General features: G+C 53.4%; 1 protein-coding gene across 1 annotated transcript; it reads left to right on the forward strand.

The window, feature by feature from the left end:
- The first annotated feature begins 1,264 nt into the window (after positions 1-1,264).
- LOC122371754 (sulfotransferase 1C4-like) lies at positions 1,265-15,334 on the forward strand. The gene is made up of 3 exons (XM_043348410.1): positions 1,265-1,343; positions 14,045-14,321; positions 14,824-15,334. Exons 1-3 carry the CDS (start codon positions 1,276-1,278, stop codon positions 15,256-15,258), a joined length of 780 nt encoding a protein of 259 aa, XP_043204345.1. The 5' UTR covers positions 1,265-1,275; the 3' UTR covers positions 15,259-15,334.
- Positions 15,335-15,611: the final 277 nt, after the last annotated feature.

Raw genomic sequence — 15,611 nt, forward strand, 5'->3', positions numbered from 1 at the left:
TTTGTGTGCTGCGCCCCTGCGCTGGCTGTGGCGGGAGCCGGCGGCGGCGTGCCGCAAGACTTTTATGGTATTGGTGATCAATGATCATTCACATTCGTGATCGTGGTAACCTCGGTTATTTGCCGTTTGTGAGACTGTTTGGCGCGGTGAGAACTGATATTTGCAGAGCTGAGTTCGGACCGAGCATGTTGGTTCTGCGCTGTTGGTTACTACTCTGTGCTCGTGGTAAATTCACATTATCATTTATACAATTAATGACAGCTCAAGTTTCGCCTCAGTTTTGCGTGTGAGTGGTGAAGCTTGTTTTCGTTTTAAAGTCGTTAATGTGTGTTTTGTGCGCATATTTTTAACCCGGACTTCTTGAAGCATTGAGATGAATATACGAATCGCTGGGAGGGATGCAGATTTTTGGCTCCTCATCAAACTTCCGAATGGATGGTCGAGACAGATTTTTTTGGTGCATTCTCCATCAGTAGGTCAACAAGTCACGTCGATGTCAGGTTAAGTCTGAGACAAGTCACTGCATTGGGTTTAGAGACCAGCTAACGTCATTCAATATTGGAGCGTCCGAGTTCTTAAATGTATGTGGAAACCACTGAACTCTAATGGTGGAAACCGATTTCGCTGCGTGTGGTGGGAGGGTGCTAGCAGCGGCCGTGAAACGTCGCTCACGACGACGTACAGTACGCCGGGATGTCATATAATTAAAACTTTCAGAAAGCGCGTTCTCTCGGCCTTCATTTACACTGGAGATAATAGGTGGACAACCAGCACCATTTCAGAGTTATTTTATTTACAGAAGCGGTTTTGCATCAAAGTCCCTGCCGTAAGTGTTGTGTCTATGCCTGCCGCTGGATATTCGGCATCAGGGATATATAGTTGCGGATGTAAAATAAGAAGCGATGCCAAAATTAGATCAACCAGGAAAGCGACTCTGCCTAATTCAATTCTATCCATTTTCTCACAAATACGCCTATGCTTTACTACGCGGATAATATGCTATTTCTATTTACTGGTAAAGACTCAATTTATAATTTAAGCCTTTTGATAGCTACTTGATTATACATTGAATAACACATTATAATGATTATATTTTGACACAATGTAATAATATAAAGTGTCAATTTATAATAATAGAATTTGAAACATTGGTTAATTTTTAATGTGAACGATATGTACCGTACGCAACTGTTCAAAAGCAGCACACGCATCAATCAGCTGACGCCACATTCCCGGTGGCGCTGCTCACGGTGCACGCCTGCCTGGACCCAGGAGATGGTCTGGCTGATCGCCAACGACCTCGACTACGAGGGCGCCAAAACGCCGATTACGTCCCCCTTCAGGTATGGTCATTGGTCATACAAGTAAGCTGCTTAAAATATAAAAACTTTTCTACTAAACTCTTGGTTAACCCGCGCCCCACTGGGGGGGGGGGCTATTTATAGCCACCCCTCCCGTTTTTCTGCAATAACTTCCAACCCGCTCGATGTATCGACGCCAAACTTTCAGTACCTTCGGCTGCATCAATTTGACACCTTGTGTTAAAATTTGAACTTCGTACTTACCATAGGTCGGCCGGAAACGACGTCAAAGTGACGTCATGTTCGGCCGATTTCGACCCAAAACATTGAACCACGGCAATCGCTCCCAAGAGCTCAGTTTTTAAGCTAGATCCAATTTCTTTGCATGAGAGGACTCAGAATAGACTGCGCTATCAAACTGCTGTCTCGGATTTTCGAAATTTTGAAAATTTAGAAAATTTTATATAATAAAATTCAAAATTTATATTTTTACATTTTTTTTCAAAATCTTTTTGACTTTTCGAACAAAAACGGAATATATGTGATGGAACGCATTATTTTGACTAACTCTAGCAAGTTTTAGCTAAATATCTTCAAAAATAGCCAAGTTATACGCATTATTGCAAAAAGTTAACAATTATTAATTTTTCAAATCAATTTTTCAGCACAAATTTGACATCGTACGCCAATATAAATAGCACCATCGTGTTCCTGAGCTCAAACTGCATCCAATAGACACCTTTTTTGCTGAAAAATTTGAACTTCGAAATTTGACCTTTTTTGACCTGAAAGTGACCTGACCTAAGCAAAAGTTGACTCAAAATGACCTCGAATGACACAGACGACATCAAATTCGAAATTTTTGGCCTAAATGGACCATAAAACATGTGTCACGTGACCGACGGATGATATAATATTTTCGTGATCTGTGATGACCTGACCTTGACCTGAAAATCAAAGTACAAGTTTGGTACCCTCAGAGTATCTAGAACATCTGTTCACGAGTGTGTGAACCAAAAATGAGCCTGATCTGACTTGTAAGACGGCGGCCAGAGCCCAAAACGTGAAGAAGCCAAAATGCTAATAGTTTTTACTTTGACCTGACCTGTGACGTCATCGGTGACCTCGAGGTCAATGAAATTAGGTTTCGCTCGACAGTTTTTCCGGGGCTATCAGACGCCGTTTGAATTTTGACGATTGGATCAGTAGTTTCGGAGTTAGGAGGAGGGGCTATGAATACCCCCCCCCCCCCCCAGTAGGGCGTGTTATACGCAGACCCCAGTGGGGCGCGGGTTAATATTGGACGTGAAATGAATCTAGCCCAGCCCCCACAAGGGGCCGTAAAAACTAGCTGTCACCAGAAGGATGCGCTGCCACTTACCATAAAATACGCGTGTCCAGCTGATGTACTGAGAAAGCAGCGAACTCCGCCGGCCGCCCCGTCTCGGTCAGAAGTGCCGGCCGCTTACCCCGAGGCACACTCGCGGGTCAAACACGGAGCCGATATGCGAAACAGATCATACCATCGCTGCTATAACCGTGGGCACTTGGGCCCTGTTTCACAGCACGACATTGAGCGCGTCTGAGTTTGTTGATGTTGCAATGGAAGTCCAATACAGTGCAGCGATGCGTTCAGCGTGCTGTAGGCTGTAGCGTCGTACCGTGAAACAGGGCCCAGGGAATAATGCATGTTTTTTTAGTACACTGCAGGTCATAGGTAAAAAAACGTTACATTTTATCGTCCTTGCCTTGCTCAACTAAAATAGTTCGTTCTGGGGCATTCCATGTCAACCGGGACAGCCAAAATCGGCCACCTCTGCGATTTTGTTCAAACTTGGTATACTTATTGGCTATTGGGTGAAACCTCTGAGAGTGAAAGGATTTTGTCATATGCCCTCGGGCTACAGAGATACAAGTCGCTAAACTTCTGCTTTATGAGCAGAATTGGACGTGTATTGCAATCTTGAAAGTTCTATAGCTTCAACATTTTTGAAGTTATTAATTTCAAATAAACTGAAACGTGTACATAAGGAGTTATGCTAGTAAAATTTGACAATTTTTACATTTTTCGGTGATTTTGAATTTATTTTATTTTGAATTTATTTCTGAAAATGTAATTTGTGAAAAATGGGTACCCTTCGATTTTGCTCAAATTTAGATATTGTCTTCCACTACACGTAAGGCACAGGTGCTGAGAAAATTAGAGTGGGCCAACGATAACTTTGGATGATACAGCAACAAGTAGTGCAACGTAGCACGGGCGGTGGAAGGGGCCGATTTCGCTAACCCCACCAGTTTATCGCCAATAACTCACGACATAATTATTACATTAACGTTAAACTTTCAGTATCTGTCCAGAATCGAATTGCAAATCCTCCCGCGCAAGAAATAGGTAAATCGGTCCACAACTTTTCTAGTAATAGCGGTGTAAAGTCAAACATTCCTGTCGGAGCGGCTCGGCGGCCGGCGCCGGCCGTTGCCGCCTGAATGGTAGACTGTGCCGGCGCGGGACGGTTCCATCTTTGCACCGCGCTTCTTACCGCTGATTATGATCGATTCGTGTCAAATTTTGTGTGAAGGCTTAAAAATGTACAGGCAATCTAATGTTCAAATACGAAAATCATCTGGTAAAAATGAATTATTAGGGTGCAAACAAAATATGTGACTATGACGTTTCCCGCGTCGGCCGATCCCCGCCTCTGCCGGCGACATCTTACTCTTAGCAAGCCACTAACTGCCAAATTTATGGTAAGATTAACTAGAGATTCTCATAACACTACAAATGTCGTATAAAGGAAGAAATAGGAAAATCGGCCAGTATCTCTTAGAGCTATGGGCGTATAAACGCAAAATAGTCACTATAGCAAATTTGATCACGTTTAACCTCATTTGATCTTGAATATATTGATCTAGGACCATGAAATTGTCACACGATAAAGTTCCCCGCCTACAATTCAAATTCCGTTTTTTTTTAAATACCTTTTTTTGGCTAAACCGGGCTTTTCTCCCCTAGCGCTGGGAGAGTCAGGCGTATTTTCTTTTTGCAACCAAAGAGAGGCGCTGCCCGGAGAATGCCCAATTTCATCATTAAAAACTGGCTTACGATGACCAGCTATCTTCGTGGCTTAGTAGTAAGTGTGCCGAGTGTACCCACCTCGAAATCTAAAGGTCGCTGGCTCGCAGCGGGTCAGCCTGAAGTGCTAAACACGCATTTGTTTTTTAAGTAGCATCTGGCCAGCCGGCAACTGTCGTGAGGGCTAATGTTCGTATCTAGGTAGCATTTGGCCAGTGGGCAACTGCCGTGAGGGCTGTACATATTTACGCGTGTTAGATTAGGTCAGGTCACGTCAGGTCAGGTTGGGTTTGCTTTGGTTTGGTTGGGGTAGAAAGAAGCATCTCCGGGTAGCGCCTCTTCTTGGTTGCTAAAACGAAACACGCGAGTGCCAGACATTCCGAAGTCCAAAAGAGAGTTACGTAGACGTCGGCCCATTCTGGATTTTTTATATGATGTAGCTTATTTATAGGAGAATAAAATATGTAAAAATCAGCAAAATCGAAGGGTACCCATTTTTCAGAAAATCAAAATTTATTTTTTGAATTTTAATTAAGTTCACTAATTAGTTAATTACGTCAATATTGTGGCGGTCACACTTCGGCCTTCCCTCACTGTGCGCGCGCGACCGCCCCTGCGCGTGACCGGACGATCATCCGACCGCCAGCTGACCTTGCCCCGGGGCACTGGAGGTCACAACCCCGTCCCGCTCCGCGCGGGCCAGCGCCGCACGGACGCGGCAGTTATCGACGAGTGCTCGGTGAGTGAACGCAACACGTGGTGGCAGCGGAAAACTGCAACGGAGCCATGGCTATGGCGAAGAATTACCGTTTACCGGAATTTGACGGCAGTGGTAATGTAAAAACGTGGATCAGCAAGATAGAAGTGATTGCCCGTGCTTGCAACTGGGACAGTTCAAAACCGGAACAGAAGACCTCCAGCGATTTCAGTGACGAAACTACGGCGGTGATGGCGCTCCCGGCGATCACCGGTCGGGCATTCGACTTAGCGATGCGCCTCTCCGACGGCGACAGGAACAGCTGGAAGAAACTGTGCGAGAAGTTGAATGCCGAGTTCGACTCTCCCGGACTCGCTGTTCAGTACGCGCTGGAGTTTCATCAGCGTATTCGCAGGCCCGGCGAATCACTGGCGACGTTCCTGTACGATCTGGAAACGTTGTGTGCTCGCGCCTACCCCGAGTGGGAGGACGCCACATACCGCCAGCGGCTGGTGAAGGATCGGTTTCTGATGGGCATCGGAGAAAAGTCGAGGAAACACATACTTTCGTTCTACCAACCAACGTGGTCGACAGAGACGGTTCTCCTGGAGGCGAGAAAGCTGGAGCAGATCGAGACGTCAACGGGAGGCGGCGCATCTGTGGGGGCCGTCCATGGTGCCCCGAAAGGAGAACAGTCGGACGCGTGGAGTACCGGCTCTCAACCTCAGCCCAGCGAGACTTCGGTGCTGTCGGCGCTGTCTGACAAGATCCAGATGCTGGAGGAGCAGATGCAGGCATGTCGCGTATTCCGTCCCAGCCGCGACTACAACCGCTCGTCCCGTTCGTCCAACAGGCGCCGAACACCGAGCCGTCGGAGGGAGGAGGGCTGCTTCAACTGCGGTGAACTCTTCCACTGGCGCTCTGACTGTCCGTACCAACGCCCAGCAGACCGGCGGTCGGGAAACGGGAACGGACCGAGGAGGATGTGAGCCGCCGCTCCTCGGTCCCCGCTGTAGTAGCCTCTTCTAGGGTGGCTCGGACGACTCCGCTGATCCCGGGCACCATCGACGGCGTCCGCGTCACGTGGCTTGCTGACACTGGCAGTGACGTCACGTTCGTCACCAGCAGCTGCCCGGCGGTAGGGTGCAAAGCGTTCCGACCCCTCGTGCACCCTGCATCGGCACCGGTGACTATTGATGGCACGCCGTTGAAGGTGAGGGGGACTGTTGATGCAACCGTCGAGTGTGGTCACCTGCCGCCGCGGCGTCACACGGTACTGATTGTTGACAGTGTGAACACCGAATGCGTCCTCGGCAATGACTTCTTGTCCCTGTATGGCGAGGTGGCGCTCGACTTCGTGCACATGACTATGCGACTGACGGAGAACTCTACGGCCGACAGGCGTGTGACCGGCGGACGCAGCCTCGGCGAGAGGGCGGTGGTACCCGGCGGCCCAGCTGCAGTTGCGGCTATGGAGAGCCGCGACGCTGGCGGCCCAGCCGCGGCCGGTGCACCGGCTACCGACGGACACCCAGTCGAGCTCACCGCGGACGTCACCATCCCCGCGGCGTCTGAGGTTCTGCTGGCGGGCAGAGTGCGGGCCGACACTGCATGTGCACCCGGGCAGCACATCACCTTGGTCGAGGACAGCAAGTTCACACGACGCTACGGGAACAGTCTCTGCGTCTCGAGCTCTGTGGACGTCATCAGGACAGACAGTGCTGTTCAGTTGCGGCTGTGTAACCCGGGTCGAAGTGCAGTGAAGTTGTACAAGTCGTGCACTGTCGCGTCGCCCGATGTGTCGGCTACGCGGATCCGCCGACAGTGCGTGCCTCGCCGCTGAGCGATCTCAACCGGGAGGAAAGGGAGGCAAGAGAGCGACAGCTGGAAGCCATGGTCCGCAGCAAGGTCGCCGAGTCGGATGTGACGGACGAGCAGCGCCGTGCCCTGGCGGCGGTCCTGCTGCGACGCAACGGCGCGTTCTCCGTACGGGGAGAGGTCGGTATGTGCGACCTGGTGAAGCACCGCATACGTCTGAAGGACCAGCATCAGCTGCCCATTCGGATACCCCCGCGCAGAACCGACTGGGAGACCCGACGGAAGACCGAAGAGTTCTGTGAGGACCTATTGCGGAAAGGACTCATCCGCAGAAGCCACAGCCCGTGGAGCGCGCCCGTCGTCATGTGCAAGAAGAAGGACGGTAGCAGTCGGCTCACCATCGACTACCGAGGCCTCAACAAAGTAACCGAGTTCGACGCACACCCGCTGGTCCGGATCGACGACGCCCTGGACTGTCTGCAGAACAACAGCTTCTTCACCACACTGGACCTGGCCAGCGGATACTGGCAGTTCAAGATGGACGAGCGTGACATCGAGAAGACAGCGTTCTCGACCCACAGCGGCCACTACGAGTGGCTGAGGATGCCCATGGGGCAGAAGAACTCAGGCGCAACGCTGCAGATGGCGCTCCAGATGCTTCTGGCGGACTCGAACTGGCTATACACCCTTTCGTACGTGGACGATGTCATCCTATGGTCGAAGGACTTCGACACGCACCTGAAGCGACTGGACGACATCCTGGGGAGATTCGCGGACGCCAATCTGCTCTTGAAGCTGGGGAAGTGTAGTTTCGCCAAGAAGGAGGTACGCTACCTGGGGTACCTCGTGACCCAGGACGGCATCCGCCCTGATCCAGACAAGCTCAAGGCCGTAAGCGACTACCCGACGCCAGCATCGCACGAGGAGCTTCAGAGGTTCATCGGTCTGACATCCTACTATCGGCGCTTCTGTCCCAAGTACGCCGACATGGCCAAGCCGCTGCTGAGACTGTTGGAGAGGAAGGCAGACCGTACTTTCAAGAACGGCTTCAGATGGACCACAGAGTGTGACAGTGCGTTCCAACAACTGAGAGGCGTTCTGGTGACTGCGCCAGTCCTGGCGTATCCCAAGATGGACAGCGACTTCGAGCTGACGACTGATGCCTCCGATGTTGGGATCTCCGCGATCCTGTCTCAGAATGGCCGGCCCGTCGCGTTTGCCAGCCGAGTGTTGGCAGAGGCCGAACGTAACTACTCGACCACGGAGAAGGAGTGTCTTGGACTGGTCTGGGCCGTGGAACACTTCAGGGTCTACATCTACGGGAGGCGTTGCGTGCTCAGAACGGATCACAACCCACTGCTGGCTCTCTCCACCTCCAACAAGCTGAAGGGACGTCTCGCCAGGTGGGCTCTGAAGCTGTCTGAGTTCGAGCTCGACATCCAACACGTCGCCGGGAAGTCCATTCCCCATGCCGACGCGCTGTCCCGTGCGCCGGTCAGCGCCGTGCGTCTGACAGACACGGCTCTGGTGACACCGGAGGAGCAGGAGCGGGACGAGGCTCTGCGCTGTGTCAAGGACGGCATCGCGATCGGCAGGCTCGCCCAGACCGCTCCGGAAGGAGCACGACGGCTTTGGAGGAGAAGAGACGCGTTGAAGATCGAAGCCGGACTACTGATCAACAGATACAGGTGCCGCGGCCGAGAGCGCGAGCAAGTTGTCGTGCCGGCACACCTGGTGCCGGCTGTGCTGAGGCTGGCGCATGATGACCCCATGTCTGGCCATCAAGGAGGGAGGCGCACTCTGGATAGGGTAAGAGACCGGTTCTTCTGGGTCACGATGACTGCGGATGTCTCCGACTGGTGCGGTTCCTGTCAGGTGTGTCTCCAGGTGAAGCAGCCAGACCAGCGCGACAAGGCCCCACATCAGCCGTTGCCTGTTCCGCTGCGGCCGTGGGACTTCGTGTCAGTTGACATCTGCGGACCATTCTCGCCCAGTCGGAGGGGTAACAAGTACATACTCGTTGTCACAGATCAGGCAACGAAGTGGACGGAAGCGTTCCCGATGGAGCGTCAGGACGCCGAGAGCGTGTGCAAGGTCCTCATGGATGAGATCATCTGTCGCTTCGGCGCCATGCGTCAGATCCACTCAGACCAAGGGAAGCAGTTTGAGTCTGAGCTCTTCCGCATGCTGTGTGCAAGGTTCGGCATCCAGAAAAGTCGGACAACTCCCCATCATCCACAAGGAAACCCGCAAGCGGAACGGTTCATGAGAACACTCGGCAACATGCTCCGGTCCTACGTGTCGACAAATCACGCTGACTGGGATGCACGGCTCCCGGAGGTCATGGCGGCTTACCGGACAAGCGTACATGAAACAACGGGACAGACTCCACATATGCTGCTGCTCGGCTATGAGGCCACGACTCCAACAGATCTCGCGGCAGGTCGCGCCCGAGATGACAGCCAGATAGCATCACGCCTCCAAGAACTGGACGAGCTGCGCCATGAGGTGAAGGAGAAGGTGGAGTCCAGCAGGCGCGCCTACAGACAGAAACAGACCGTCAGGTTCAGTCAGCACGCTCCGGGGGACCTCGTCATGGTGTCAAACCTGGACAGGAAGGTAGGCGTCAGTCCGAAGCTGTCCAACAAGTGGATAGGACCGTTCGAGGTTCTCCAGTTGAAGAGCGAAGTGACCTACCGAGTGAGGGAAGTAGACGGCAGGAGGCGGTCTATGATCGTGCACCACGACCGCCTGCGTGCCTGTCCAGTGAGGCCTGGCCGACTGCTCTCTGAGGACTGCAGCTCGGACGCCGGCACCCTGGCCCCCGTCCTGCCGGCGCCGGCGCCTGCACGTCGGGCTGACGAGACCCGCCTGGACTCGTTCGTGGACCTGGCCGTGGAAGACCTGCGTCATGGCGCGGTACCGGACGGTTCTCACGGACCGAGGGCTGCTGAGGATGAGCCCACCGAGGAGCCTGCTGAATCTGAGACCTGCTCCCCGCCGCAGCTGAACCGCTACCCGCTGCGAAACCGCAACGAGCCTGATCGGCTCACCTACACGAAGATGTAGCTGGAAGTGGGGAGGGAGGTGTGTGGCGGTCACACTTCGGCCTCCCCTCACTGTGCGCGCGCGACCGCCCCTGCGCGTGACCGGACGATCATCCGACCGCCAGCTGACCTTGCCCCGGGGCACTGGAGGTCACAACCCCGTCCCGCTCCGCGCGGGCCAGCGCCGCACGGACGCGGCAGTTATCGACGAGTGCTCGGTGAGTGAACGCAACAATATTGTTATCCTAAAATTAAAGCCTGACCTATTCCCTCCATTTCACACTTTGTCTCGTGGTGATATGTCTAAAACTTCAATGGTTATGACGCTCTAAAGATGATAATGTGCCTTGCCTAAGTCAATGTTTGATGACGTGTATCTCGGAAACGTGACGTCATATCTTGACAAAAATATGTCTCCATTCTTTTCACATATAGATGAGTAGTTTCACAAAGTTTCGCAAAAATCGGAGGAAGTGAGGTTCAAAATGATCATTTTTTGTCCCACTTGACGTGGAATGCCCCTTCTTCGATTGATGAGTGTTAGGAACTTAAGCGCTCATTCGGTACCTACCACTTTTGAAAAGAACCGACTATGGGAAGTAAAGGTCTGCTTTATAGATGCGGTGGCTGATAGTGGCGCCCAGGGCTGCCAGTGCGGAGTCGATGGATTTTCGGCGACTCCGACTCCGACTCCGACTCCGGCTTTCAAAAACCAGCTCCAACTCCGACTCCGACTCCGGGCAGAACTGTCGACTCCGACCGACTCCAACTCCCAACTCCGACTCCGCAGACCTAGCAGGGCTGCGGAGTCGACAGATTTTCGGTGACTCCGACTCCGACTCCGGCTCGGGTTTCTAAAATCGACTCCGACTCCGACTCCGACTCCGGTCACAATTGTCGACTCCGACAGACTCCGACTCCGACTCCGACTCCGCAGCCCTGGGGCGCCAAAGTGTCATGCTTCATTTTGTTCTGCATTTCAACCGACACTCCTAAAGGAATTTCGCAACTGAAGTATTGTGAAGTTTGCGGTCGTAATAAGGAACTTGTGCCCACATTTCTGCAGTTGGAATCAGGGGCGGATCCAATGGGGGGTCACATGGGTCATGGCCCCCCCCCCCTTGAGGCCCGGGGGCCCAAAGACCTGCCAGGGGTACCACCGGCCTATCAGAGGTATCACAGTCCTGACAGGGGCACCACAGGACCGCCAGGGGCACCACAGGCCTAGCAGGGACACCACGGGCCTGGTGCCCCTGGGCCCTGACAGGACTGTAACGCCCCTGACAAGCCTGAAGTGTCCCCGGCAGGCACGTGGTGCCCCTGACAGGCCTGAGGCGCCCCTGCAAGGCCGGTGGTGCCCCTGGCAGGCCTGTGGTGTCCATGGCAGGCCTGTGGTGCCCTTGCTAGGCCTCTGGTGCCCCTGACAGGCTTGTAATGCCCCTGGAAGGACTGTGGTGCCCCTGGGCCCTGACAAGCTTGAGGTGCCCCTGACAGGCCAGTGGTGCCCTTGCTAGGCCTGTGGTGCCCCTGGCAGGCCTCTGGTGCCCCTGACAGGCTTGCGGTGCCCTTGGAAGGACTGTGGTGTCCCTGGGCCCTGACAAGCCTGAGGTGCCCCTGACAGGCCCGTGGTGCCCTTGTTAGGTGGTGTCCCTGGCAGGCCTCTGGTGCCCTTGCTAGGCCGCTGGTGCCCCTGGCAGGCCTCTGGTGCCCTTGCTAGGCCGCTGGTACCCCTGCGCCCGGAGAGGACTGGTGCCCCTGAAAAGTCTGAAGTGCCTCTCGACAGGCCCGTGGTGCCCCTGGGCCCTGACAGGCCCAAGTTACCCCTGCGAGGTCGGTGGTGCTCCTGGCAGGCCTCTGGTGCCCCTGGCAGGTCTGTGGTGCCCCTGGCAGGTCTGTGGTGCCCCTGGCAGGTCTATGGTGCCCCTGACAGGCCCAAGGTGCCCCTGGCAGACCTCTGGTGCCCCTGGCAGGTCTGTGGTGCCCCTGGCAGGTCTGTGGCGCCCCTGGCAGACCTGTGTTGACTGGTGCCCCTGCTAGGTCGCTGGTGCCCCTCACAGACCTGTGGTGCCCCTGGGCCTTGACAAGCCTGAGATGCCTGGCTATGACAGGCTCGTGGTGTCCCTGATAGACCAGTGGTGCCCTTGCTAGGCCTGTAGTGCCCATGGCAGGCCTCTGGTGCCCCTGCTACCCCTGCGCCCGGAGGGGACTATGGTGCCCCTGAAAAGCCTGAAGTGCCCCTCTCGACAGGCCCGTGGTGCCCCTGGGCTCTGACAGGCCCAAGTTACCCCTGCGAGGTCGGTGGTGCTCCTGGCAGGCCTCTGGTGCCCCTGGCAGGCCTGTGGTGCCCCTGGCACGCCTGTGTTGACTGGTGCCCCTGCTAGGCCGCTGGTGCCCCTCACAGGCCTGCGTGCCCCTGGAAGGACTGTGGTGCCCCTGCCCCTAGGGGTGCTCATGGGCCCAACAGGCCCGTTGTGCCCTTTCCTGTCGTGTATACTTGCTAGACCTGTGGTGCCCCTGCTTCCTGGCGGGCCTGTGGCGCCCCTACAAGGCCGTAGGTGCCCCTGACAGGTTTGTGGTGTCCCTGGAAGGACTTTGGTGCCCCTGACAAGCCTGAAGTGTCAAGGACAGACCCTTTAGACGCCAGGGTCAAGTTCGTCGGACTGACAACGATTTGCTTACCTGATAACGTTCCTGGTAAGTACTCACTACTCAGCGTCCACAACATATATACCCGTAACATATACACATAGCACATTCATATATACTTGCTTACAATTGGTTTAATGTGGTTGTGGCTAAGAGTTAAGATACTGACTAAAAATAAAAAATAAAAATAAAAAACTGAAAATGGGGGCACCACCAAAATGAAGTGGACGAAATCCGTTGAGTTTTTAATTTTGGGTATAGGTAGGGGCACCACTTCGATTCATGACCCTCCCCTTGGAGTTTTCCTGGATCCGCCCCTGGTTGGAATGTTCCAAAGTTAAAAGCCGTATTTTTGTTATTTTTTTAATTTGGCATTGACCCTTTGTTGAGCTTTAACTCTCGCCGGACCTATTGGTTTTTTACATACGCGCCGGCCGAGGAGGGGGGGGGGGGCGGGTACGACCCCCCGCCGTTTCGCCCCTGGTGGAGCTAGCGCGTCGCGGAAAAAACGAGCGTGTGCGCCGTTACGAGACGCAGAGATTGGTATCCGATTTTAAGGTCCTAGGTCAACCGGTGACCTCTGAGGTCAGGTCAAGTGCCCCAAGGTACGGTTCAGTTTTTGGTGAATAACTTCGCAAAAAACGGCCACAGAGCCGCGATTTTGGCAGCATCGTGTTCGCCTCGCTCAGGCGCGTCGAATGATATACTTTTTGTTCGGGTCAGGTCAACTTAAGGTGTTGACCTCAGGTCAAGGTCAGGTCAGCACCCCCAGGTCACGATGTTGGTCGAAAGAGGTCATGTCGCATATCATTCGATTCGACAGGTCTTCCTGAGTCCATTGGTGGCTTTCTCGACTCGCTAGCTCAATTTAGTCGGGAGTTATTGACGAAAAACTAATCTGACCTTGATGACGTCATATATGACGTCACGCAAGGTCAACATTGCAAAAGTGACGCATCTAACCTTGCAAGGAGTGCATCAAATCACGATTCTGTGTGCTTGAGATAGTTGGAGATCGTTCCCGGCACCAGAATAGCAGTTTTCATTTTTCCCCATTGACTTATAATGGTGAAGTCACGAAAATGACCTGACCTCATATGACCTTTAGGAAAAATCCGAGATATTCAAGTTGTGAGACTCATAATGGATACTAGATCCTGCAAGTTTCATTTCCCTGTGACATCTCCTCTGGCAGTGAGGGCGTTGCGAAGTTGCGACATCTGAAGACCGTGCAGAGGTTCACTTATGACGTCATAGATCAGTGACCTGACCTGACCCAAAATGCGGTTGGTGTCAAAAGATGCGGCTTGAATCAAAGGTAAGGTATCTCAAGTTTCAGCTCTCTATCGCCAGCGTGTTCGGAGCTATCGCGAAAAAAAAAAACAATGAGGGGGGCGGCACCCGCCCCCCCTCGGCCGGCGAGGGTTAAGTTGTAGTGTAAACTTCTTCATGAATTTTCCAGGTGGAGTTTTATGGAGTTCAAGGCCGTTCTGGACAAAGGGCTGGTCGCCATGCTCAGAGCTCAGGGCGTCATCCCGAACGGCTCCGCAGCTGCCAGCGATCCAAACCGACCCTCACCGCGGTTCGTCAAGTCGCACCTGCCGTTTTCCCTCAACAACCCGCGCCTGTTGGATGTCTGCAAGGTGGTCTACGTCGCCAGGAACCCCAAGGACGTCTGTGTCTCGCTCTACCACCATATGAGGCTGCTGCGTCTGCATAACTTCACGGGGAGCCTGGAGGTACGTCAAAACCGAGTGTTGGCAGCTTTTCCTTGAACTCGGAAACTTTCTGTTCTGGTTCTGGCCTGGTAATAAATGCATTATTATTATCTTTTTGTCTAGTCATAATAAGCTGTCATTTTGGGTTGTCAAAATAATAAACAAAATAATAAAGCCCAGATGGTTTATGAAATACTTTCTCTGGCTGGACTTCAGCGTGCGAGCTACACATGCTTGATATCGACTCGCAGCGCACAGTAGCGGCGGAACACCTTCAATTAAGGGGGGGGGGGGGGGCACTGCCGACTTTTGGTCCCATTCTTTCCATGCAACGCCCATAGGGCTAATGTTAAAATGCCAAAATCAAAGGGGGGCACGGTGCCCCGGTGCCCTCCCCGTTCCGCCGCCTATGGACTCGCATACAATCGGATTTGCTGCACAGAGTTGTTTCGCTTCCGATTGCGTTCATATCGTTCTAAAGCATTATTGAGACCCTTTATTCTATCCACGCTCTTTATTTCAGCTGTTTATGGAGTACTTCATAGAAGGGAATGTTGTCGAAAGCGGGACCATCGAGCACGTGATCGAGGCGTGGAACCTGCGTCACCACCCCAACCTCTGCTTCCTCTTCTACGAGGACATGAAGAAGGACATGAAGACGGAGATCCGCAAGGTGGCCAAGTTCCTGGGGAAGGACTTCACCGACGAACAGGTGGACAAGCTGGCGGAGCATCTACACTTCGACAACTTCAAGAACAACCCGTGGGTGAACTATGAGTACATGAAGGCGCTTGGTTTGATGTACCCGGACCGAGGGAGCTTCATCAGGAAGGGTAAGGTGGGTGACTGGAAGAACCACTTCACCCCCGAGATGACGGAGAAGTTCGACAAGTGGGTGGAAGAAAAGTTGAAGGGAACTGACCTGGCTTTCGTAGAAGATCTGGACCAACAGGATTAGGGAAAGCAGTCTGTGGACGGCATGGCACACACGGACTAATGCTCATGCAATGTCCATTGCCCAAGTGTATACCTCTATGCATCAATAAATGCTTATTTGTTTTGTTTTTGTTTTGTTGGGTTAGGCCCTTTCGGTCCAATTAGACCATTTCAGAGCCGGAAGGATGATAGGAATTAGGGGGAGACATTGGTCTGGGCAGGCACCCTAGTGAGTCACCGGGGCTGAGCCCATCCCGAAGGACAGGCCGACCAGTCCCAAGGTACTCACTGCACCCGGCTACGGGGTGCCCTCCCTCAGGAGCAGCGGTGCCGCTCCAAGGGAGCAGCCCGCATGAGATAAAGTTGCCTGTCCAG

This window comes from Amphibalanus amphitrite, unplaced genomic scaffold (assembly GCF_019059575.1).
Source record: "Amphibalanus amphitrite isolate SeventyFive unplaced genomic scaffold, NRLGWU_Aamphi_draft 001276F_arrow, whole genome shotgun sequence".
In the NCBI taxonomy this organism is placed as follows: domain Eukaryota; kingdom Metazoa; phylum Arthropoda; class Thecostraca; order Balanomorpha; family Balanidae; genus Amphibalanus; species Amphibalanus amphitrite.

Coding starts and splice junctions, on each gene's coding strand:
- LOC122371754 (XM_043348410.1), top strand. CDS start 1,276: ATGGTCTGGCTGATCGCCAACGACCTCGACTACGAGGGCGCCAAAACG. Junction 1,344..14,044: donor CCGATTACGTCCCCCTTCAG/GTATGGTCATTG, acceptor TGAATTTTCCAG/GTGGAGTTTTATGGAGTTCA. Junction 14,322..14,823: donor ACTTCACGGGGAGCCTGGAG/GTACGTCAAAAC, acceptor TCTTTATTTCAG/CTGTTTATGGAGTACTTCAT.